The sequence below is a fragment of the Pyrgilauda ruficollis genome, unplaced genomic scaffold (assembly GCF_017590135.1).
Source record: "Pyrgilauda ruficollis isolate IOZ18807 unplaced genomic scaffold, ASM1759013v1 scaffold66, whole genome shotgun sequence".
Taxonomy (NCBI): domain Eukaryota; kingdom Metazoa; phylum Chordata; class Aves; order Passeriformes; family Passeridae; genus Pyrgilauda; species Pyrgilauda ruficollis.
The window spans coordinates 1,086,694-1,113,793 of NW_024528377.1; the positions used below are offsets into that span (position 1 = coordinate 1,086,694).

A 27,100-nucleotide genomic window follows, 5' to 3' on the forward strand; every position below is an offset into this window, starting at 1 on the left:
CTGGTTCGTAGCTGAATCCATGTTCTACCAAGGCAGATCTTCTCCTTGAAATTACCTTCACTTGGTGCATCTGACTGTCAGGGGGATTGTGGATGCATTGGGGTGTTCCTGGATAGCATGAAAAAACAGTGATAATTTATTTCTGATGGGAAATTGTTTTACTGATCTGTAGTTTGGAGATGGGGAGAAAGGGGAATATCTTCATGGAGTGAAAGGGATTTTTGTTTTTAGCTTAAAATGTTTTATGGTTAGGAGTAGGATCTTGATAGGTGGCTGCTTTAAAGGAAGCAGTTCATAGCACAAATACAAAAGCTGCTCTACTATGATGCACATCACAGAAGAGGCATCAAAGGCTAAAATCAAAAACCAGAGACAATTGCAGGAATTACCTTCAAAATTGAGGGAGTGGACGAGATTCAATGTGGTAACTGCTCAGTAGGCATTTCCTCAGTTGTGTTTTTATCAGTAGCAATTTTTGTCCTGTATTCATCTATGAAAAAGAGGGAAAACAGGAGAAGTGTTCTTTATGGCTGTCCATGTGTGATGCTCTGATGGTTTTGTCTGCTGAAGGATTAAAAATGAGCAGAGAAAGGTAGGTCTTGTGACTTGTGATATATTAGTACAGTGATGATGACAGGACTGACATTTACAAAGAGAGCTCAGGCAAATAAGGCTGTATCAAGGGAATAACATGGGTTTGAGCTTCATGTTAGTGGTGCAGTTAGAACTGCTGCTGGCTTTTTCTCTAATCCCATATCAGTTTAGGAGCCTTGAGTCATTGTATTGATATATGAGAGAAGAACAAATTCTGTTACATTCTGTTACATGTTGCATTCTCAATTAGCCACTCCAAAAAACACAACGCATCCCCAAAAAAAGAAAGACAAACCAAATAAACAAAACAAAAAAAAACAAAACCACAAAGCCCCATAACAATTAAAGATATCTATTGCTTTTGCTCACTTCAGATCATTTTCTCAGCTGTATTGTCAGCTTTGGGTTCCATTTCAATAGTCCATGCAGTGACCTGCTGTGGTTTGATAGAAACGTTGTCCCTCTAGGTTTTAAAAACTACAATTGTGGTAATTTGCAACAGCCAGAGCAAAATGTTAAAGCTGCTGGCACCCCGTGCAGCTGCTAAATGGTAAACCTGGTTGTTAGTGTTGGCAAGGTGCTTGGGTCTGTCTGGGCTGTTGCTAATGAAAAGTGTGTGTACAAGCCCCAGATTTATAACTGATTGCTGTGCTGGGAGCACCAAGCTTACAGCAACAGGAAAGAAGTGTCAAAGAGATGGCAACTGTCAGGAAAGGACATTGCCTGTTTCCCACAGGAATAACCACTGCTGCCTTTCCCTTTCTGGGCCTGTAATAGTGTCTAGAACTATTTTCTAGTTCTAGTTTGCCCTTTTTCTCCTTCTTTCTCTCCTCCTTCAACTAGTATTGATTAGGATCCTTTCTTAACATTATCACAGGTCCTGTATTTCACTTTGCTCCTGATGTTGAGCAAAAGTGCTGCTTGTTCTGGAAATGCTTTTTGAAAGTAGCACACCTGGGTGGTGAGACATCTACCTTGGAAGGAAAAAGTGTGAATGGCTGGAGTTATTCACATATTTTTGTATACAATTTAGCAATTGTCAGCCAATAACAGCAATATGCATGACTTTTATGAAGGCTTTCAGGTGTATCTAAGAAAAGGACAATGTGAAAGATTAAGCCTTTCTTTTCATTAAGTTTTCACTAGGGTTTTTTTTCCCCCTCCAATTTCACTTCCCTTTCATTTAAATTAGATAAATTTGTAGTATTTTGTATCTATCTGGTTATTTTCTATTGCATTCTGTCACTACAGTTGATACATTTCTTTCCCAACTTTCATGGGTTTGGGTGGGTTTTTTCCCATGTAAATACATTTTTGTGTGCATCCTTCCCACGTACAGAAAAGCACATATTTTTGTTGGCAGCATCATTCATAGTCTTGCATCACTCTTGAGTATTTTCTTGAGTGTATACACTTGAGTGTAGTTGAAACTATACTCCAGGGACAGTGTAGGTGAAATATTACTCAATTTTATACCTTTCTATTTAAAAAGACAATTTCCCTGGCCATTTCTCATAAAGTGTTGGCTTCCATACAGTTTGTTTTGACCATGCTAATTTTAATGGGCTGGTTATATTTAACCTATCATGTCTAGAAATAATATTTATCCATTTTTTCCTTTAACTATAAATATGTTTTTGTTCTTCCTGCAACTGGTGATCCACAAGTGCACATAGACTCTAGATGTACACATATCCTCTTTTTCCACTGTGGTATTCTCAGAAAAATGTACTCATCACCTTCTGCCATTCCTCATGTTTTCAATACAGCATATGCAGTGCTGTGGCCAGCTTTGGTTGCACTTCCCTCTCAACTCCTACTGGAATTAAATTCTTCTACTGCAGTCTTTCTCTTTTGTCTCCTGTAGTTATTTTTCTGTATTTATGTAACTTGTCAGGCTTGAATTCCAGTCCATGTGTCTTATTTGGCAGATACAACCTTCCAGATGCTGACATATGTTGTTCTAATGACATAATCGTCGTGTATCTCAGGTCTGATCGCCAAAGATGAGGAAATGTTGATCAAGGAGCTCCTGCTTGGCAGTTTGTGCCTTGTAGCTCTCAGACTGCTCCTTTCATTCAGCAATTCCTGATAATTACATCTGCTGTTGCTGTGCTTACAAAAAACCCTCTTCATCTCACTGTGTGAGAAACAGGGACTTCATATAAACCTAATACTTGGATATACTCAGCTTCTGCCTACGAGCCAGAGATTTCCCCATCACAGATAACCCCCAATACGTCAGGTCTTCAGTTCTACAATTGAGAGCACATTAGAATTGAGACAGCATTAGAATCCGTGGTTATTGTAACTGCACTGCTTGTTTGTGCCCAGCAATATATCTTGTAGCAGCTTTACATGGTAGTTTTTCTATTACTTTATTTTCAGAGTCTTTAGTGTTGGATCTGTGTTTATTTGGGGTTTATGCTACATCTTACTACCAAGCTATACTCTACCCAAAAGGTATTTCCTTCTTCAGGAGTTTATAAACTCTTCTTTCATTCCACTTTTCAAGCAAATATGTTTTTAGAGGTTTGGGGGTTTTTTTATATTGCCACTTTCTTCAGGAAATGGTAATGAATTAAATGATTTTTTGTGGACATCTGTTACTTTGGATGAGTTGCAGAAGGACTCCAAACACTCCTTTTGAGCTAGATTCTGTCATAACTACCATTTGGGTTTTGTACCATGGGGTTCTGGCCTTCAGCATTTACCTCATGTATATTCTTGAAAACCCCAAAAGTCAAAGTATTGTGAGAGGTATTTCCCCATTTATGAGTGACAATTTTGTGTGCTTTTCTTGTTCAGAGACTTGAAGTAGTTGATCAGCATGTGGAACTGAATGAAGGAGATCTCACCTGAGCTTTAAGGCCCTATGATTGTTTGCTCCTGAAATCAAATGAAACTGTAATACCTCCTTTTGGTAGCACCACACTGTATATTCCCTTAGGATCTTCTTAGGAAAACATGCTGGTTTTTACAGATCTTTTTCAGAGAAAAGCAGACATTATTTAACTGATTTGTTTTCACCAATTTTCCTATTGTGAAGAGTAGGTATTTGACATAACATCTTTCCTTCTGGGTTCAGTAGTTCAACCAACACTGCAGAAACCCACCTTCAATAATTTTGTGAATCTTTAGGCATCTTTTGTTAGATTCCTGCGATTCCAAACCAGAAGTCCTCAGTAATGCGCTGACTATAAGTAGAAGCAATTTTTCTTCTTCATTTTTGGTTCTGGTTATGGCGAAAAAGAGGAAGCAAGGGAACTTTATGGAAGATTTTGAGAAGTCTTTGAAGAAGATTTCAATTTTTCCTATATTTAGCTAGGAAAAACATCTTAACATTTGTGGATGGACTGTCTCCAAATGTTGTTGAAGAATTTGTAGTCTCAAAATCTAAATGATTGCATCCATGAGGAAGCTTTAAGTAGTACTTGAGGCAGCTGACAGTCCTGAGTTCCCACATTCCACTTACCAGTGGAAGATCAGTTCACAAAGGAGGGGTTTTCCTTCTAGGGAGAGTTTTATTCCGTCTAGAATGGACTGAGGTTGTTAAGTTCTTTATCTAGGTCATGGCTTCTTGAGGAAATACGAGATAAGAAAAAGCAATAGTTCACAGGAGTAAGGGCTCATAATGATGGAATGATTTCACTGTTTAAAAAGTAATTGATTCCTAGTGCAAAACTCTTCCAGTATTGCATTCTTCCCATCTGGTCTGTAAAAGTAGACAGGTGCTATTGCATTATTTACAGGGTTATATGATAGTATTCTTTCCCTACCTAAGTGATTCTCTACTCCTAGAAATGCTTTCAGCAGTTAAAGAGAATCATTTCATTGCTTTCTCAAACTGTTAACTAATCTTTCCCAAGAGCTTTATAGAGAAATCCACCTTAATTCCAAGAGTGAAATTAGGCCATAAAGATCTTTGTGAGTGTAGTTCAAGGCACAGTTATGAAGTTTGCCAGGATACCTCTGATTTAATTGAACCTAAATGTCTTGGTGAAAGCATGTATCCTATTTCATGCACTTGCATAAAACTTCATGGCAGATTACACATCACATGACTGCAGGATAGATTAAATTGATACATCATTTTAACATGCATCACTTGGCCATCCCACCACTTCCTTCCTGAAGTGAAAGGAAAATCCCAGAAATGTGCATCAGTCACACCACCTTTTCCTTTCAGGCTTTCAGACAGGCATGGATGGAATTAGTTTTGCATGTGAATCAGCAACTGGATCACAGCATAGGTAGCAAAAATTTTTATTGTGCCTGAACTCTTGGCACTCCCACAGTGTCGAATGGGTTTTTTATTTTCTGTGTGCTGCCACCAGTGAGCATAAAGGCAGAGCTGTCTCCTGTATCCCAGTCTAATTCCATCTCTGCTGTGCAATCTCCTGCATATGGGATGCAGGAGGGTAAGGGAAGGAGGGTCACAGAGGTATTTGGGTAGATAATACACCTTGAAGAACGCAGTTACTGCACAGGTAAGTAATTTTTTCTTTTGGAGTAGTCATCTGTATAAGATTCCTGAAAAAAGGCTGTCACTGTTTATCATTCTGATATTTTATCAAAATACAGGAAGATTTGCCATTGGTGTGATGCTCAAAGGTATGATTGCTTCAAAGGAACAGTCACTGTAGGAAACATGTTATAACTGTGGTTAAAATTGATATGAGATTTTTCCACAGTTTAAATCTTAGCACAATAAAGGTAGAATACTTCATGTAACTAAATGGAGGAAAGCAGCAGCACAGGTCAGCATGAGCCTGTCATGTTTTAGAGTTCAGAGCCAAACAGTTGGAAGAACATGCTGGTGTGTCAAAAGGTTCACTTCAATTTTATCTAATAATATGAGACAGCAGCTTATATATTTTAAGTAATTCAAATACTAATCAGTCACAAATCAATGAGCTAGAAACAAAATCATTCTTTGAGAGTGTTTTGAAACTATGCTGCACTAATGGATGTGCTACCTAACCTGCTGCTCCTGCCAGTCATTTGTGTGGTTTTGTCAGGTGGTCACACACATCATGACACTGTTAGAAGAGTAAAATGACACATCTTTTAAATAGGTTTGACTGAGACAGAAAGGAAAAACTTATACTCAGGCTTTTCTTCCTGGGTGGGTCATTTGTGTTAAAGTTCACCATTTCTAGGCAATTCATTCTAAGTCAGCCTGGATTTTTGTGACCCTCTATCATATATGTAAAAGTTTATGTATTATTTTAGGAAAAGTAATTATATATGAATATAGATTTTTCAAGTTCAGGTAATGTGGCACTGTATTTTTGGTATCACCAGTTGTTCTTCCTCCTGTCCCTCAAGCATTCACTTGTCTGAATAGAGCACTGTATAGTGTCATGTTTAACACAGTGTTGAATTCACCTCTGAAATGTTTGCCTGGAATGAAGAGTGGATATACCTATGTGTTAGAATGTTTAATTCTGCATTCTTATTTTAAAGGAGTTTCCATTTTAAATGCCGCTGTTCATATGTACAATTCCCACTTCTGTTAATTGACACAGAGAACTACACATTCACCTGACTGTCCATGAATGATATATCAAGGAGTAAAGTTCATAATTACTCTGTAATGCAGATAGGCAAATAAATATTTCCTATATCTACTATTCCTTGCACAACTTTTTGTAACCTTATTAATCTTTTTGATGAGACTGCATTTATGCTTATGATAACTATAAAGTATTTTTGGAAGATGTTATCAGTGCTCCCAAAAGATTCTGAAAATATGAAAATATGTTTAAAAACTCCTATTTTTGAAATGTAGATCTCTCCATTTGTTTCTTTAGAAAACAGCAATTACTTGCCCTGTGAATCAATCTTGCAATGTAACCATCAGCTGAAAGCTGCTCTGCTTGCAAAGCCTAACAACTCCTGCTGCCTGTGCTGGTGGCTAAACATCAACTTTGCTCTTTACCAGGGCAGTGGTGCCACATGTCCTGCACTAGTCTGATACAAAGCTTTGCATCTCTGCTTGAACACTCTCGTTGAAAGTGGCAGTTTTGAGACTGTCAGAAATGGTTTTCATACAACTGTCTTTGGGGATATGGTCCTAGAAAGCAGGAATCAAGGAATAAGTCAGATTCATTTGTTAAACTCCAGTGAGTAATTTTTTCATTATGAAGGTTGCAAGGACAATTTTTCTCGAAGTCAGTCTTCTTTTTCCTTATTCTTTATATGGTACAAAACTCTTTCAATGTAAGTGGAAAATTACAATCCTAAATACAAAAGGACAGAAGCCAAAGGGGTACATCTGACAAAGAGGAAAATACCAAAAAATAAATACCAAAAAATAAAAGCATTTTTGTTTTTTCCACTGCTACTGAGATGGCTAAAAAGCCATATATTAACTTCAGTGTGCATTAATATCTCATTGGAACCCTATGATCTAAACCAATCTATAAGACAAGAAATGCAGAAATCTTCCATCAAGCTGCTCCCTTGTGGTGGATTTGTTAAGTGCTCATGGTCCAGGGCATTCATGTATGCACAGCCTGCTTTGAAAGCTTCTGTGAAGCTGCTTCTGCAGAAGCAGGAGAAACACATTTATTTTCCTTGCAAGATTAAAGTTAGGAGAGTCTTCTTTACAAATAACAAAACCATTATTTTGTGTGTATATATATATATATTTAAGTTATGCTGCTTGTAGAAACCAATAAAACATATTTTCTGAGGAGCAGTAAGTTTTCTTCAGTGGTCTGAACATATGAGGCACATCTGAACTCACAGCTGTGAGGATGCTCTTTATCAAAGAATAAGATTTTAGAGAGTCTTAATACTTGAATGTCTGAGATTCAGACAGCCCAGATGAATCCTTCATATTTCCTAGCAGGCCTTGGGTGTAAAACTTCCTTTAAGACTTAACTGAACAGTGGAAGACTGTTGGGTCAGTGTTTGCTTTTCTCTCTCTTAACCTGGAAATACAAATTCCAAAGTGCAGTGCTCTGTTTCCCTTCTTACCACTCCTGCTGCTGAATGTGCGAGCCAACGGGCAATTCTGAATGCCTGCTACTTTTTCCTGCCACTTCTGGCTTCTCTGCTTCTTCAGAGCTGATTACTAATCCTTATTTTCCAACAATCCTTGCTTCTCTGTGCTGTATAATCTGACAGGACTGTGGTACAGCCACACCAGATAAGCACTCTTGCTCTGAGGTCCTGCTTTGCTGGCTTTCTCCTTCTCTTTACTGCGATCTTCCTCTTACTCCTGCATCCCTTCATCATTCTTTCCTTTGTGTGAAGATTATTTGCCTGCAATTGCACCTTGGGAGGGAGAAACACATTTTGGTTGGCTTGAAACCTGGTTGGTTTAAAAGGCTGTACTTCCAAACAAGTCGTCTTCACCTCGTCTCCCGTCATTTTCCAGGACAATCTGCGTAAAAAGGATGATCGGATTGAAGAATTGGAAGAGGCACTCAGAGAAAGTGTTCAGATAACTGCAGAGCGGGAAATGGTGCTAGCACAAGAGGAGTCAGCCAGGATCAATGCTGAGAAACAGGTCTGCAATCTTGTAAAGTCACTGGTAGCCCTCCTAGGAAAGTAACCAGACAGTAAAGTACTAATTTTCCTGCTTTCCTGTGTGAAACACAGCTGGCTTTCTTTGGTGATCCTGTATGTCTGTTCCACTGTTAGGTAACAGAACTCATAAAATCAGCAAAGCCTTCATAGTAAGTTGTATTTCATAGGTAAGATTTTCTTGAAATTAAAATATAAGGTATCCTGAGCTTTTGAAATATTGGTTTAAGTAGTAGCTCTTCTGATCTGTCTTGCCTGTCAAAGCTGCCTTCCTGTGTGTAAGGTATACTTAGATTTACTGTCTTGTTCATTGAATTAATTTGAAAGACAATGGTTTTTACTAGCCTGATTATGTTTGTGGACAACAGCCTCCTTGCACTTGCAAAACAATTGGTTAAAAAGACAAATCCCTTGGCTTAAGCCAAGCATGCACACAGAAAATACACTGTGTACTGAAGCCACAAGAAACTTTCATGCATTAATTGATTTTGTGTTGCTGGTAACACTGAAGAATCATGGACATTCCTGATTTTAGCTCAGGTAAGTAATCATCAAGAAAGCATACCCTAAGTTATGAATAAATCCATGAGATTTTGATAAAGCTTGTGAAGCAGTAGCTGAAATTGGCACTCTTAATTTCATGAGCCTCTTCACTGTTTTTCACTGTTCCTTATGACAGTAATTAGCAAGCAGGAGCCTTTGCATTTCAATGGAGGAATCTCATTGTCTTTGTTATTTACTTAATAACACTTCTGACCAAGTGCACTTTAAAGCATTTTAAGAGGTTTTTCTTATAATGTATTCTTGTATCACAGGTATTAATGAAAAAGAAGTAAAAATCCAAGTTTTCCTGAAGATAGCAATTGTTTCTCTATGAGCTAGAGTCAAGCTCAGCTGTTTGCTGATAGATGTATTGAGGATAATTCTGGTTGCTGTATTTTAGGATCATAGACAGTGGGATGGAACTCCCTTTTAAGAATGTGTTCTTTCCAAACTTCTTGTAGCCTTTAAAAAAATAGCATTAAATAGAAATGTTAACTGGGTAGTGAATGCCACTTTGAAGATTAGACCTCCTTGAAAGGAAAATATATCTGACAAAGGATTGGATTCTATGATGAGGCACAAAAGTAATCAAAATGGTATGTGATTTGATGCCTAGGATATTATGTTTTAATTAATCAGTTACAAGACAAAGTGACCGTTTTTTATATTCTTTGAGCACCTAGAAACTGTTGCTGAAAGAATATAAAAATGTATAATTATAAAAATATATACATATAAACATAAAAAATAGATTGTTGGAATTGGGTGTAACATCTTAAAATGAGGCAAGGCAGGGAAATGCACAGCCAGAAGATCAATAAACCATCAGGGTCAAGAGAGAGATTGAGAAGAGAGGAAGAGAGCCAAAACAAGTAGGTTTTGTGGGTAACAACATAAAAAAGGAATATGGTCGGTAACAGCATAAAAAGAAATTAATTTGGATGTAGCAGTGCATGCAGAAATGAGGAGGAGAAAGGAGAATGGAATGAGAGCAGCAGTATTGGAAGAAAAACAAGTTGACATCTATGACAGCAGTGGCTTACTGCAACAGAACTAGACTGCCACCTCAGACCAGTTGTGGTTTTTAAAATATGAGCAACAAATCAGCACAGTGGAAAAGGATCTGCAGACTCTTGTTCTAGTCAGCCCTGGGAGACCTGCTGTGCCCCACTTGGTCCAGCAGGATTTTGTTCTGGTGTCAGTTAAATACAGTCTGGTGTATTTAGAGTGGTGGCAAGTAGCTGCTTTTCCAAGGTGCAGAGGAGACTTCCCTTCAAATATTTTTCAGTGCATATTCCTTCAATTACTTTTCAAGAACACCCTCTTTGTTTTATTATGTCCTGTGGAAGTTCTTTGTAGAATTTTGAGAGATAAACACAGGTAATATTAGAGTTTTAAAATGCAAGACTCCATGTTCCATATACGATCAATGGCAAATCCATTGACTTTCACAAACCATAATAGGTTATTAATATTCTTAGACCAAGTGTGACTGCTGTGTGTGATTTTTACAATGTTGATGTTGTTTGAACTGACTGTAATTTGCTTTTAATTGCATGCTTTTTCTTTCCTCTCTTGTTTATCTTGTTTTCTACCATTCTGCCACTTCACTGCCTGTCTGAAGCTTTTTAATGAATCAGTGCATGAGGTCAACCATTTTGGCTTTAGGTGGTTCAAGGTATGAGGACATCTCATCTGTGTGTGCCTCTGCCCAAATATGTTGTGTTGTTACTGTAGCCTTGTCTTGTGTAATCCTGCCCTCCATCATCTCATGATGTGTGGTGTTGTGCTATTTTATAGGCTTCAGATTTGAATTACAGTGTCCATGAAGCCACCCTGGATTTCATGGTTCTCATATATCCTGAAATGTTGCTCTCTTTAATCCAGTGTTTGAAAATATCCTGTCAGTGTGTATGAACTGTGACAGTGGGTAACTGTGTTAATACACAATCTGTGTATGCAAGATGTCTCCTGCTGACTAAAAGCTTTTTATTTATTTACCATCTTAGACCTGGTCTTTCTTTTATCTTTCTCAAAAGTAAAATCAGGCATTTCCTGCTGGAAGCAGTGCCCCCATTGAATTGGGCATAATTTTATTATCCCTACTGATTTGTATACAGAAACTCTACCATACAGAAAGCAGATGAGGCAGTCTTGCATAGATGGGAAGGCTTGAAAGTTCTTCAAGCCTTTCTTTCTAATAATAGTCACCTGGTTTTGATGGTGCACCTGCTGAATCCTCTATGTAGATACCGTTGTGAATTCCTCGCAGCTGTGGGCTTTTTTGTACTGTGGCTGGGCCCAATAGTTCAGCCCTTTGTGTGGAAGGTCAGAAGATGTATGCAGACTTCTTTGTTAGTACTCCCATAAGGCTGAAGGTAGGATTTCTCAGATGAACACTTCTGTCATAAAGGTTTTTTTATTAGACATGGTAAATGTAGATTCAGACACTATTTCTGCATTAACCACATCTGTGTTTATTGTAGAAAAGCTGTCGTTATGTTCCTCAGGGGGGAAAAATAGAATTGCATAGAAGTTTTTCCCTGCTCAGAAATACAGCAGTAGTTGCTCCCTGAGAAAAACAGTTGGAGCTTTTCTTTGAAAAGAGACCCTGTCTTGTTCACAAACCCTTTCACTGTCCTGGTGCATGTTACCATCCCTTCTCCTGCAGCAGGAAGCAGCAGTTATGAATTTTATGAATTGAGTCCTAACCAGCACCATTCCCAGGACAACGCTGGAAACATGCTTTGATCTCCATGAAAGAGTGGGACCCTTTTTGTGAAATAAAGTGAAACACAAGTTTAAGTTCTGTGACTCAGTGCGGATCAGTAATTAGCGACAGGCTCTTGTCTCAAGGAGCACAGTAGTAGGATTACTGGCATTTTTAGCCTTCCTTATTGAAGGGCATGGTTCACAAATGTTTTCTGACCTAAAATACTTCATGCTCTCCTTTTCCTTGCTCACTTTCTTCCCCGTACTTGGGTGCACATCCCAGCTGTTTACCCAGCCGAGGTCATTCTGGGGCTCTGTTGTGAAATGGAGCAGTGACCTGGAGCAGCTCATGGTAACAACTGTCTTACTTCTTGAAGGGATTCTTTCGTGTGAAGCATTTCATTGCCCTGGTTCATGAATCCCCATGCACAACTTGAGGTACATCTGAGGAAGTGTTGACCTGTGTGGGCAAGACTGAGAAGTGAAGGCAGGGATTGCTTGTATTATTACTAAAAATATTTTTACCAGAAACTTATTGCAGCCTTTACAATGGGCTCCTATTTCTTTGAGTGAAATGGTGCATTGCCTGACCACAACATACATTTCCCTAGCTTATTTTTTTCCTTCAAATTTGAAAAGCAGAAGACTTTAGAAATTTAAATAACATTCCTGCTGATAGTAGCGCAGCTCTGTTCTTTCATGAATATCAAGTCCTGCTTAAATGCACTTTCTTTGTAGTATCAGCTAGCATTTAACTCCTTACCCTAAAATGTAATGGCAAATAAACACATAAAATAATGGCCATTACCTTGTCATTCCTTCCTTCCTACTTCCACTGAAATTTTTAAGTTAGCAGTCTGATCTTGACACCTTCCATCAACTTTTTTGAAGTTATGGTTTGCAGTGGGACATTTTAAATGAGGTTAATTATGTCAACCTGTAAATAGCTGTATCTTTATTCATATACTGTGTCTTTTTAACCTACACAGGGTAGATTTTTCTATTTTCCTTTTTTTAAGGAAAATATAAAAGACTGAATATTGTAAAAGTAATGTATTGTTTAAATGTATTTTCTTACACTCATTACTTTCTCCCACTGTCTCTATAAATTATTTCAGCAGGATTTAATATTATTTCAGGTACACATTACATGTAAAATATGTTGATAACAAGACTTCTGATATTCTATATCACATATGCCTACTTCAAAATTGTTATCTGTTTGTTAACAGGAAAAATAAAGATGAAATAGCTTAATAACTCAACCAGAACCTTTTTCACAGTTCTCTCCCATTTCCCTACTGTAAATGGAAGGTCTGCAAGGGTTTGAATGTGGAATAGAGCCTCCAAGAGCTTTTTGTCTTATCTGTAAGTTACTGTACTGAAATTCTCACTAAGTTTTCAGTTTTGAATTGTATCTGTCATTTGCCCTTCTGTCAGAACACCATTCTGGGTTTAACTTTCTAGCAAATATTATTTAGACTACAATTCATTGTAGGAATAGAACAGAAATTACATTTACAACAGAATTATCATATATTGGATGCTGTCCTATCAAACACCTTCTAAAAATGCAAGATAAATTAAAACATATCTTTTTTGCTGAGCATTCTGTTACTGAAATAGATCTGAAATATTTTCTCACATATGTTGTGAAATAATTGGAATTATTTCACAGCACAAATTCTGACACATTAAGTTACTTTCTGCAGGTCCCTGTAAAGGAAAAATATAAAGTGGAATTTCTCAAGAACCAGTTATTTGTAGATATTTTCTGAGCACCACAGAAATGTCAAGAGTTCTGACTGCTTTGTAATACATGCTGGACAGCTTGCTTTTAATGAATGTTTTTGTCTCTTCTATATCTCCTAGTGAGAAATTTGATAAACTTTGAGATATTGGATCAAGGCAGTAATCCACAGTATGGCTTGGGGATGAAGGTGCTGGAGGTTTTTTTTTAAGATTTTTCTTGGGAGTTTACATTTCTTTGGCTGAACTTCCCTTGAATATCTGCTGAAAAGCTTTTTCTGTAAAAGTCTGCCAAAATCATTCAGGCTTTTGAGTGTGTGTTTATATGTACACGTGCAAAGTAATTTGAGTACTTAGTTCATATGAAGTAAAATTCTGTGCTAAAAATTTATATTTTACTTTGTTTAACTGATAAAAATTTTAATAGCTTTTTAAGTCAGTGTCAGCCCAAAGTATAATCTTACCATTATTTTCCAGGAGATTTACTTTATTCTTTTGTCTGATTGTTCTGCTTTGGTTGGAGAAAGCATTTTGGGTAACTGAAGTTCACTGGGCCCTGTCAATGAATATGTTTGCAGTAATTTTTAGGAGCACTATATCTCCGTAATGTTACTTCTTTTCTCCAGATATTTAAATGGATTACATAACCTTTTCCTTTAAAAATACCCAGATTTGTACTGAGTCACACTCCCTGCAAGGGAGAGGTAATTTGGTGTGTAATTCCCTCTGCATTCAGTAATGTACCTTTTAGGAGGTGGAAGAGTGGAATTTTTTCTGTCTTAGTTGTGTTCAGCTGTGCTGAGCTGGGGGCTTAGGAGGATTTTTTTATCTCCAGATGGGAAAAATGAATAGAGAGAGAAATGAATAGGAAATCATGCCTAACAACTTTGAGGCAGAGATCTTTTTCTAACATTATAGACAAAAAAAACATTCAAAATCTTCTAGAATCATGGAACTGTTTAGGTTGGAAAAGACCTCTAAGATCATTGAGTCCAGCCATGAACCTGATACTGCCAAGCCCACCACTAAACCATGTCCCTAAACACCACATTTACCTGTCTTTTAAATTCCTCCAGGGAAGATGACTTTGTTTTTGTTTAATTTGTTGCTCTCGTTTAAGGTTGCAAAGTAGTCAAAATTTGATGACTTTCAGGAGAACTGGGGACACTGAAAGTGTAATTAACCTCTGTGCAAAATACACATTGAGCATTTCTCCATATAACTCACCTTTTCATTTAATGAAATGAGAAATACTGATGGAAAATGTTATATATAAATTTGGTGCAAGTGCTGATTTTAAGATCATTTTGTCTGTATTTTTATCCATTTTTATTGTTTAATAGATAAATACTGATTTCACATTATGTCTTGTACTAAGTCAGGTATCCCAGACAAAGGTCTATCTTGGCATCTCTCTGGCTGTTGTATTATTTTCTTAAGCACCTACTTCTAGACAGCATTTTATTTGTTGTGGCTCAAGAGAAAATCAAATTCTTGCAGACTTGGTTACATTAATGCTTGCTTGTAATTGTGAGGACCCACGCAAATACTTGTGTTAATATTTGTTTAAGCTAGTCCTGTGCTTTTTTCATTTTAACTTCCTTTTCCAGTTGCATTCTCTGTGATCTTAAATGCAAGTGTGATACAATAATATGTAGGTCAGAGCATTAGAAAAACTCATTAGCCTTGAACATCAGATTCATATACGTTCTTGTTGATTTTTCCTCCAAATCCATGAAGTACAAGAAAATAAATTTTCCTTTCCATAGCATTCTCCTATATAGACAAACACAGAAGGCTGACAATCTTGAGGCTCATTAAATTGAGGATGCCTCTTCATTTGAAGTATTTCCTACTCACACAAAAACTTCCTGACTTCCCTGTACTGCTGTTTACCATTGGATTCCTTCAAACCCTTCACTGAATTTCAGCCTGAATTCAGTTGGCTCCAAATAGTGGAAGTTCTTTTTATTTATTGTAGTGGAGGTTCTTTTTATTTATTGTAGTTAGGTTCTGCTACTTGCTTTTTGTTAACTACAATACTAAAGATCTGCTTCCAGAAGTTTGTAGAGGTGGAAACTTTCCTGAGTTTGCCAATGAGACTGTTCATGTTCAACTTCTTCAGTTGCCACATGTTCAACCTTCACATGGCAATGCATGTGCTTTCATTTATTTATGTTCATGATCCTTAATGTCTTTTGGGAAAAGAGTGTTAAAGTTGTATATGGAATCAGCATAACGTTTTTCACTGCTTGTAATGAGTTAATACATCATACCAGAATTTTTCTCTTTGGAAAATCAATCTGTGCTATATAAATTGACAGTCTTTGCTGTGCTGTGTAGCACAGCATTAAATATTTACTTTGAATATTATTCAGTTAGGTCTAAATTCTGTGCCATAGTGACATATCCTTGTTAACCTGAAACTGTCTAAAATGCAGCAAAATGGAAACCAGCATGGTCTGCAGAAAGCTGGTAAAAACCTGCTGAAATCCTTGGGCAATTATTCTCACTTCTACCTTAGCAGTAGGAGATGTAACCCAAGAAAGGGCAATTTATTTTGAAGATGGCCATGTTTAGAGTTGTGGCTGGAGTATCATGATTTAAGCATAGATCTGGAGAATTTTGTTTGGATTTGATAAATTGTGCCAAATGAGCACAACATGTGCAGCACTGCACAGGATGTGCTTCATGTGCTGCATTCTAGGGTCTCTGCCTCTGTAGAGATTTTTAAAAGGTGATCAAAATCCAAGTTTTTTCAAGATAGATTATTGTTCCTGGTGATTGCTGCCATATTCCCAAGGGTTGGGAGTTGCTGGTCCTGGAAGATAAACACAAGACAGTTTCCTGAGACTACAGATCCATGTAAAGTAGAATAAGACAGCTTCCTTTGGTATGGTTATGTGGAATAAAAAACATAATGAGACTGTTTCCTTGGGTAATGGTTTTGCTTGAGGAAAATGTGGAAATAGGATTGTAACTTGTTACACTCTTCAGATACCAGTGACTAAAACAGTTTTCCTTTCCTCAGTAGAAATCAGAATTCAGTTTTCATTTACTTTTATTCAAGGCCTGACCCAAATATTTTGTTTGTGTTAAGCAGAGGCAATTATTGTTTTCTTCTCAAGAGCTCTTGTCCCAGCAGTAGGCTGTTGCTTATTTATGTAGGTTATAGCCCACATTTAGGAGATACAACTGTCAAAGCTACCTCCAAACATCCTAACAGGACACAGCTGTGACTTACTGAGTCCTGAAGGCTTAGTTTTCTCTTTTCCAACCATCTGTGAATCCTGATTCCTCTTTCTTCATACAAAAACTCAGCGCTCTCAGAGTATGAGCAAAAAAAAACTTGATGAATACTGAAGTAAAAAAAACCTTGACAGAGACGTCTTTGTTGATGTTTGTGTGGCTTCTGCAGGAGGAACATGGAAATGTCTGATGTCTGGTCAATCTCATTAGTGCTCTTCCTTGCCTAGAACCATCAGTGGAGACAGCAAAGAGCAATACAGAGCATTAACTCCTTTTTATTATCAGACGCTCATTTTGTAATGAAGTTTTTGTTGGGAGACCAGCTCATGGAAATAAGAGACATCAGCTGTCTAAATGTCTCAGTTTCACAGTGATAATAAAAATTGCATTCATCTGCAGTATCCTGCAGGTTTTTAGACCATGGGCTTTTGTTCTCTTTATCTCGCTCCTTTCCTTTTTCCCATTTAATAAGGTAAGAACGGAACAGTGGCACCAGTTCTGTTAAGCCACCAAGACACTCTGTTTTATCAGGGGTGCTGAATGTACAAAATCCAAACAACCAAAAAAAACAAAGGCACAAAGACTTAAGAAAGCCACACAGTAATGTAAAAACAAAGTTCATCCCTAAAATTACTGCTGTATATTAAAGATGATAAAAGACCCTGCCTTTCTCTGTAGAACTGATAATCCACCAGCCATTTTCACAGCTTCAATGCTCACTCTCCTCTTTACTGCAAACAGAACTCCTTCTCCCTGTGCAATCTGCCACAGTCCTCTAATGCTGTACACAGCTGACTTTGGCAAAAGGGTGCTGCAAGTCTGGCACCCCCTTTGAGATGCAGGTACAAGTGATGTACAGAAACATCTTAATTACTGCATCCTGTGCACTGGCGCTGACTAAGAGGGGCTTGAATTGAAGCCAGAGCTCCAGCCTGAGTGGTGGGACAGAGCCATCCTGCTTTACACCGCTCTGCTGTCAGTGGGGCAGAGCTTTCTGCTGTTCTGTGGTTGAGGGCTGTCCTTACCTTACAAATCAGGCATTACAGTATAATTTTACTGAGGGACAGGAAGAGTTTTCTTGTTTACTGGTTTCTCTCCTTTTCGTCTGATATTTTTAGTTCTAAAGAAGCTATGCCTAACAGTTTTCCCAATATCTATAGGAATTTGAAGTTTGATCCCTTAATTCAGAATAGCCAAGAGTTAAGTGTCTTGGATATAGTCTTTAAGAGTACCTTAAAGCCACCCTACTGCTTTAACAAAAATGGGGCTATGATGAAGCCATAACTCATTTCCCTCTTATTTTGTGTAAAGGTTTATTAGCTTGTGATTTAAGCAAACCATCTGGTCCTGCTGGCAATCCAAGTTATGTCAGACTCAGTGCTTTCTCCCTGTAATATGTTACTGGAGGCAGTTAAATTACATGCCTAAGTCCCAAGTCTGGCCTGTGCTTTTTCCATGTCTTAACATCTGTTCTAGGAATTTTTTCTGGGATCCAAACAAGTTTACATGGAGCCATATCTCTTGTCTTTGTCTTTCTTTTCATGTTTATTTCTTTTCCTTCTCTGCAGTCTAATCAGTTTAACTGAGTGAAAGATAATGCAGAAATTTGCAGTCTCTTTATCATTTCAGCAGTGTACATAGTGAGATAAAAAATACTTTAAAAACTCAAGAGCTGTAGATAAATAGGAGACTGTCATCTAAGAGTGACACTTTGAGAAATGTTAATTACTTTTTCAGTCATTCTGATATTATTTCTACTGACTTTTAACTGCAAGACTTTTTGTTTTGCTTGCGTAATTAATTTTGGGCAAAACTACAGATTCTTACTACATTTTGTCTTGCAAAGCTAAAACAAACAAAAACAGGTCTTTGTTTAGAAAACAAATAATTGTATACTTGTTAGCCTGCTGAGATGGTTTTGAAAAGATATCTATTGATTGTTTTATACACAGATCATGGAAAATGAGTTGTGTTGGTATTTGTACTTGTGTGCTCTGAAATGCCATAATTTTGTATTCTGCCTGGAACTTCTGAGACACAATAATGAATATAAACAGCTATCCCATGGCCTGCTGTGTCTGTATGTGTATTGAAAGAACTAGAATTTATTTTCTTCAATCAGAAGCATAAAAAACAACTCTGATTCCAGGTATGTAGTTACACACTCAACTGTGTTTCCTATGTTTGACCTAAAATACTGTATCTCCAGCCTAGGAGTAGGGATCTTAGTATAACAGTCAGGTACCTTTGTCATGCCCTTAGAGACTTCTAATTACAGACTGGTAAGGTTGAGGGAGGGGATTCTCCCCTCTCTTTAGCTCTGGAGAAACCCCAGCTGGAGCATCCAGCTCTGGGGCCCCAGCACAGGAAGGACACGAACCTGTTGGAGCAGGTCCAGAGGAGGCCAAGATGATCAGAGGGCTGGAGCACCTCTCCTGTGAGGAAACCCTGGGAATTTGAATTGTTCAGTCTGGGGAAGGCTCTGGAGAGACTTCATTTGCAACCTTGAAGTATAAAAAGGGGACTTGAAAGAGAAAGAGACTCTTTCCCAAGGTCTCTAGTTACAGGACGAGGGTCAATAGTTTTAAACTGAAAGAGATGAAGTTTGGGCTGGAGATAGGGAAGAAGTTCTGTATAATAAGCACAGTGAGACACTGGAACAGATTGCCTTGAGAAGTTGTGGATGTCCCATCACTGGAAGTGTTCAGGGCAGTATTGGATGGGGCTTTGGGAGGCCTAATCTGGTGAAGGGCATGGCAGGAGGGTGGTGCTTGAAGGGCTCTTCCAACGCAAACCATTCTATGAAAAAATGAAAACCAAAAGAAGATAGACAATATTTTCTGTAAAGACTGATAATCTACAGGTGAGAAGAAGCCTTACCTGACATAAAATATTTTCTATTTAGTGTACCAGTGATTTTCTAGTTTTAATGCCAGTCATGTGAATTTGGATGCGTTCATATCCTATCACTTGAGACTAGAACATTTTCCTTTGTGCTGTGTTGGGCATTCTTTAGCCTTTTCCTCATTCTTGGTAGGCACATAGCCTATAAACATGGGTTGTGTGGGTCACCATTTCAGAACAGAGCCTTTGCCCCTGCAAGTGTTTTTTCAAGTGTATGGCATTGTGCTCTTTTTTCCCGCCGACTGATGACTCTGCCATTGCCTCTCTAGAGTTGCACAGTTCCACTCTGGTGAGTTACATTGTGTTACCAGCATTCATGATGCATTTGTGGCTTGGATCATGAGCCAGAATTGCTCTGCTTCCCTGAAAAGGTGCAAGCAGAAAATTAAGCCCTAGAACGATTTCCCTGAGAGGGCTAGAGAAGGTTTTTACAATGTTCTGTGCAGTAGAAAAGTTATCTTCAGGTGATGCTTTATCACTGAGGAGAGCTCACAATGGGAAGAAAAAGGGCAGCTGCCACTACATTGTAATGTAAACATTTAAAGTGTTGGGGGATGCTGAGGTACTGTTAGAGTAGTACAGAGGTTGGGAGGATTTCCAGCCTCAGTAATACTTTGTGTATACAGTCCCTTTCTCAATTTTGCGGGCTTTTTACTGGCTTTTGGACACCTTGACCAAGCTCTTTGCAAGTCCCTGGCCAGAAAGGTTTACTGGAACCACTACATATTTGGAGATAATGTGGTATCTCTGTGTCTGTGCAAAAGCCTTTTGGGTTTTGATTCGCAGTTGCAGGAGGCTGAAATAACAGTCTGTAGGAGCAGGGAGGTTAAGATAGTAGATAGGCTTCTGAAAAGAGCTTCAGGTTTTTTTGTTATTAAATAATTTCTTTACAGGCTGTCATTGACATAAATAAACTTCTCGTGTTCGTTGCCATTTCTTTACACCTTGCTTTCATGTTTCCTAAGGAAGGAGATGCAATACTATGCAAAGTATTTGTCCTATCTTGACGTTTCCCTTTTCTGCTGCTGTGAATCTCATCCTGTTCTAATTTACATTCTTTGCCTTCTTTCACATAGTTTGTTCAATCTCTCAGGAAATCTCTCCTCTAATGGAAATTTATTTCAGGTTGATGTTCTTCCTTAAAGATAAGGAATAAGCTGTCACCTGGGCAGGTCAGTTAAGGCCTGAGAACGATGAACAAATAAGTCTCCATTTAAGTTCTCTGCTCACAATACATGAAGACTTTTCTGGCCTGTCTACAGAGAACTGAATCGTTGCTATGTCCTAGACAGGATACACCTTGCTTTATATACTGTCATTTGAGAAAAGAGTAGCAAGAGTTCACCCTTTGCATCCTCTGAAATGGGTGGAGACTTTCTAGCTACAACTCACAGGGCACAAGCTTACCCGCAGCTAAATTGAAAATGTCAACAGCATGTCTCTGAAAGTGTCTCAGTGTGCCAAGAGCTCTGGTTTTGGCAAATATTTTTTCTTCATTGTGTAATTAGCTGCTCTCAGGGGACAGAATTAAAGGGTAGATATGAAGGTTTTTGTATAGGCTAAATTAAATGTGCATTGCAAGTAGTTTGCTCCTTGTGAATATTCCTCTGTCATTTCTCACAGGACTGCTTACTGAGATAGGTCTGCACTAAGATTCAGAAGCTGCCAAATAAAATGTTTTGTTTTGTGGAAGTTTAATTGAAATAGACCCATGGACTATCTACAGCCTGATGAATCTGAACAACAAAGTCTTTACTGTGAATACAATCATCACTATTTTGGTGAACTTTGTCTTTAAATTGTGTGACAAATGGCCTTTGCTGGAGAGCTTGGAAGGTAATGACAGTTCTGTAAAACAAGTTGTTGGCACAATTTAAAAGCTACTCACATTCCAGCCATTCCTAATACATGATTAGATCAATTTTCTGTTGGCCTGCAAAAATACAAACTATAACCTTAGAATTAAAAGAATTATCAAACAGAGCGATGAGAAAAAGATAAAGTACCTGCAATAAGCACTTGTAGGAGATACTCCTGCAGAGTTAGCCCTTGCCACCTCTCCCTAGGAGCCTTGGCCCAGGTATCAGGCTCCAGTTTCCTCATGTCTTCCAAACAGCTCAGAGTTGTCACACTACAGATCTACATCAGGCAAACCACTCCTTCAGTGTTAGCATCACAGACCTTGATGGCTGGCAGTGGGAGGAAGCCTGTCAGAAATATTTCAAACCTGATTATGGAGATGTTGCTTCAGAGGTTGTTTTATCTTGGCAGCTGACAAATTGACACAGGCCCTTTTGACTGTTGCAGTTGGCTGGGGGCTTGCTGATTCCAGGTGGTTTTCTGTTCAAGCCCAGGGGTTTATAGCTCTTTTCAGTTTTAAGGAAAATGTGTATGTAGGTATTTTTGAATCCACCCACAGGAAACAGAGACTGATATCATAGCAGCTGATGCACAAGTGCACCTTCATTACTCCACCATTTTTCTAAGAATCAGTTTCCATCCTAGTAGTATTATTTCTGCACTTCTTTGCATTCTTTTCTGGTATATTTTTGCTATTTCACTTTATGGAGTTTTATCTTAGTTTTAAAAATCGACAGATTTTCTAGTCTTGTTTTGCACACTAAACACTAATAAAGCAGGGAAAGTTTGGTTATTATATCCATACTTGCCAGTTTGGACTACTTGTCGCTGAGGTTCTCCTTTGATCTCTTGATTACTAGATGAATTCTTGGCTGTACATTTTGAATAGTTTATGATAATTGCATATTTTAATTTTATTTAGTTTGCTAACATAAGAAAACTACCTTTTGGCAGCTACATTTGAATGTAGGTAAAAAGGCTTTCTGCAGTAAACGCTGCACAATGTCTGTGCTAGGTTTTTATAAATCTAGTTCTCCGTTGCAATGTTTCTTGCTCTGTCACCATTGAGGATGAAAACCAGTCTTACTATCCAGGTTTGTCCTGAGTCATTAGCTCTACTTTTAGGAGTACAGGATTTATTAAAGCATGTTACATACTTCCCTCCTACATCACCTATATAGCAAATGACATACTCAACTCTCCTTGTAAAAACATGTAAGTAGAAATTGAGCTTGTTGTAAATTGAATAATTCACTTCCAGGGTGGATCACAAGTTGGCTGTTATGGAGGGATATAAAGGCAAGGTAGTGCTGTGTTTGCATACTAAATTTATGCAAATATTTGATTTTGTGCAGCAGTAGCATCTGATTTTCTCCCGTTGAAAGCACGTTATAAAATCATTTATGAACACTTGGTTTGTGATGGAAAGAGAAAACCTACATGGAAGAAGTCAGTGAAAGTAGCGTGCACCATTGAGCTTTATTATAAAATTATTAAAGCACATCCAGAGGCTTTTGAATGCTATATATAGCTAGATTTAAGCACGTATTGTGATTTTGAATGTTAATTAGTGACTAATTTTACCTGACAGAATCTATTCTGAGTGCAAAATAAAATTACTCTTCATTTGTGGCAGAATTTATAATCATGCTGTTTCTGAATCTTTCCAGTTTGCTGAAGATAAGAGCATTGTTTTGCTATACTTCTCTGCCAACAGCAGCTCCTTGAATGTCTTACATTGCTAAATCCCAACACATGCCTAAAAGCATTGTCCAAGTGGTATTTTGAGGGAAGTAGCCTCATGTCTTCTTGGGAACCCATTCCTCTCCGTGCTTCAGAAATGTTACCTTTGTTCCTAAAGTGCGCATGTCTTTAAGCATCATTTACAGTGAAAGTGTTTTATCGTTTTGGTATATTATCAATGTGTTTCATTTAATGCCTTGCATTTTTGTGGGCCAGTGTTAACATATGCAGGCCATCCTCTTATCCCTGTGGTACATTCTCTGAAACAGAAATACAGAAGAGTTGAAGGTTTGTATTTTAATGATTATGTAACCAAACTAAGTTAACTCCCAAGCTGTAATGCTACTTTGGTCAAGTGTAGACATGCTGTCCACAGCACTGGATGGTGCCTCCAGCCTGCAGAAGTGCTGAGTAGCATCCATTCCCTGGTAACATTTGTACTCCAATTCAGTTGTGACATTTAGTAAGTTCCAGCTGGTCACACTGTATAATTTTTCTCTCCTCCTGTCTTCTCCAAAAATGTTTTAGGTAGAGGAGCTGATGATGGCTATGGAGAAGGTCAAACAGGAGCTGGAGTCAATGAAAGCAAAATTGTCCTCTACACAACAGTCTTTGGCTGAGAAGGAAACCCATTTGACCAACCTACGAGCTGAAAGAAGGAAACATTTGGAGGAGGTCCTGGAAATGAAGTAAGTGTCTTCTTTTATTATTTGTAGGCTTGTTTTATTGATGGCTCTGCATTCCTTTCTGATCCTTGTAAAGACAGCCCCTGCATGGATATGTCTCTGCAGATAGCAGCTGTCTGTAATGAGCTGAGCCTTCAGAGGTGACTTCTGACCAGGGATTCTTGACATCACTTCCACATTTCCTCTAGAGCTCAAAAACATGTCTTCCTTTTGATTGTTTACAGTACACTTCTGTTATTTGCACATCTTCACAGATCCTAAGCAACTACTGGGACTCAGTTGTTCTATGTCTAATCAATGTGCCATCTTGCTTTGAGCAGCCTGGAGCTACTTCAAGGTAAGGTGCAAGGCAGTGTAGCAAATGACCAAAAAGAAGAGGGAGAAGAGAAACATAATGTCAGGTGTACGTAATGTTAAAGTCAGATTGCAGATTTCTGGTCTGCTCAAGTATTTTTCAAACTCTTTAGCACTGCAGCAGTTTGAAGTTCTCTGTCAGTCAAACTTTTCTAATCATCCTTGTACAAGGAAGCCTGGATAAAACCTAACTTTGAGGAGGTGGAGAGAAGAGAGGGATTAGACTTCCCAGGCTTAAATACTTCCTAATTTCTGACTGTGCATTACAGATAAATAGTTATCCTTGGTTTAGGGAGACATGAATCCATTTAGTGCAATGATGGATGGTGCTGCCAGCAGTTCATTAGAAGCACTTTCAGTTGTTTAGCCAGCCCTGAAGAGAAGGAACATTTTTATTGGCAGGACTAGCAGTGGTTCCTCCACTGTGGTTTTGTGAGCCATTATTTATTTATTTAACTATTCTACACTGGTCTCTTTCCTTTCCTTTTTTTTTTTTAATGAAAGGATAGAAAAACAGCTGTTACAAAATGGAAAGAGGTGGCTTAGATCTCGAAACTTTAACTTAGAACTGCTGTATAAAGTAGGCCAAGCCTCCCCAGCTTCATATTCAGCTACAACAGTTTGATCTAGACCTGGCATAAGGATGTTGGACGACTGCAGTACTTAAAAGCCACACTTTTTATTTTTAATAAAAAAATTTATTGAGCTATAAATTTGACTGCCTTGAGAGTTGCTGTATGGGGGGATGGGAAGAATAGCTCTTTAGGTGATGTGGGAATCCAAAGCAACTGGAGATGTATCCCATTTCCAATCACTTGAGAGTACTTTCTTCTGCCAAACTGCTCTGCCAAACCTTCTCATTAAAATCTACACGCAGTGTACTGTATATCCTGAAATGTATTTGGAATTGTGTAGATCCTTTAATATAACTACTCACTTCTAAATGATGACCACTCTTACCTGTGTAAGTTATTGTTGGAAGGTTTTTGTACTGAAATGTGGTGTCAGGTACTGCATGAACTGGTAGATCCATTGTACCTCAGAAGGAAGAAGAACACTGGAGAGAATGGTAATGCTGTCAGCACATGGAGAGGAAGATGGAAAAAGCATTACGTTTGTAGAGTTAACTAGCTGAGCATGTTTTAGTCATAGCTGGTCTGTCTTAAAGTTCTATAAAGCTGCCAAAGGCATCCAAACTTCAAAAACTCCCCCTCACCATGAGGCTCTGTTGCAAACAAGTCTCTACTGAGGACTCCCAGTCAATTAAATATCTTACTTTATATACAGAAAGTATATTCTTTGTTGCCCTACTTTCCCAGCCTATGTCTTTTATGAAAAGCACTCATTTGTTTTCTAGTTTTGCAAAAAGTTTCTCATGTTGTTAATGTATTTGCTACTATTTCAACTGAAAAATAACAGTAATTGAATGAGTGGTCAGTTTTGTGAAGCAATTAGCTGCTTTTGGAGTTCTTATGGAGGAAAAATAGTTGTTGTACAGATAGTATTCAAATGGGTGAAGCAATATTGTTTCCTATGTTCTAGGGCATGCTTCAGTAGGAAAAGTTTGAGGTGCTCAAAACCAGCACTGATTAAATTTGAGATTTGTTAGGGGTGTAGATTTAACAATCTAGGTCCTACAGTCAGCTAATGGGACTGGGGAGCAGACAAGAAAAATAACTTAGAAAATGCTGCTTTAGGAGATTCCAGATATGGAGTGAAAGAAAGTGTTAAAACAACAAGGGGACTCCAGAAAGTTACCTCTGGGTTTTAATAGGAAGTTGTTAGATATAATGCTAGTGAAAATACATGTTTAAAATACTGGTTTTTAGAGTAGAACTTGTGTTTACTACTGACTCTGTAACCCTGAGAAGATCATTTCACACTCTTTAGGGAATAGTGTGGCACTAGAATAGCTCAAGTGTGAAATATTCCATGCAAGAAATTTCACTCCTTGAAGAAATACTATGTATTTTGAAGCTCTCTTCCTATAAGTCTAATATTTTCATTTTCTTTAAAAAAACTTTATTGCAAATAATTATGAGAGAGGCAGATAATGGTCCCTATTTATATCACCAAACTTCATCTACTGTAGAGAAATACTAGTGAACTGCTAGGATTTTTGTTTTGTTATGTTTTCTTTAAGAAGTTCTAATGTTTCCATCATTCACAGCAAATCTTTTAAATTAGGCAGGAATAAAGTGCTGTCTACAGAGAAATCTCTGTTCTTTGTCCCATAAAAACCTGCTTAGGCTGAGCTGAGTTATAAACTGTTGAAAATCACCAGTTTTACTTTCTTTTTTTTTTCCCCTGGTGTTGTCAGCAAATTTTGGCAGTGTGTGAAAATAGCCAAGCACAAACAGTCTAATCTGAGGCCGAGCTCCTGCAGTTGCCAAATCTGCAGCAGTGGATGCTGCACTTACAGGGAAGGGGAACAGACACAGTGTCTGCATGGTTCTCTTACTAGACAGGCCTTTTGTTTTGATCAGAAGGGTCTTCCTAGTCATGTGCTTCAGCATTGAAAAGTCCCAGTTGGGACATTTCTCAAGGTGTTCTTTCAGACCTGGAAAACGATCCAATAGCCCTTTCCTGAATTATGCCTTCTGCTAATTGCAATTGCTGCTAGCCCTATAATTCAAGGTATGCAGACTTACATAACATAGTTGGCGCTTCAGAGTTGAATCTTTCATCCTGCTGGCGCACAACAGAAGGATTATTACTTCTCTGACAATAATTTACTATCCTCTTGTTTCTTGAAAAATAATCAAAATATTGCAGATGAATTAATTGTTATCACAGAAAATAATTTGTTTCAAAATCAAGCTGTCAGAAAACATCTTTTGATTTCTTGTCTGACTGTACATGAGTAGTCTTTTGAGTATTTATCACAGTAGTTTTTAATGTCATGAATTCATCCCACAGATAGTTTTTCTTTGATACAGGGTGGAGGCAGTGAAATGAACCAGGTTTGTGTAGCTCAATGAGGCTGTTTATTGTGTGCCTTCCTTTCTTCATCTCAGAGCTGGAAGGCTTCTGAGAGCTGCAGAGGGCCACTCATAAAAATGAGATGCCAGCCTAGGCAGGGCTATGCAGGAAGACTGTTCACCCACATCTCTGCTACAGTTTTCCTGCATGATATGATCTTAAAATATTTGGTAGATGGAGAAGTC

At 38.1% G+C, this 27,100-nt stretch overlaps 1 protein-coding gene across 7 annotated transcripts in view; it reads left to right on the top strand.

Annotated features, from left to right (window-relative positions):
• Positions 1-27,100, top strand: part of ERC1 (ELKS/RAB6-interacting/CAST family member 1) — a 277,845-nt gene that overhangs the window by 155,141 nt on the left and 95,604 nt on the right. For all 7 annotated transcript variants that reach the window (XM_041484357.1, XM_041484358.1, XM_041484360.1 and 4 more), the window contains 2 exons: positions 7,985-8,116; positions 23,422-23,582. In XM_041484357.1, the coding sequence (XP_041340291.1) occupies positions 7,985-8,116; positions 23,422-23,582 (293 nt within the window). The remainder of the gene's footprint in view (positions 1-7,984; positions 8,117-23,421; positions 23,583-27,100) is intronic.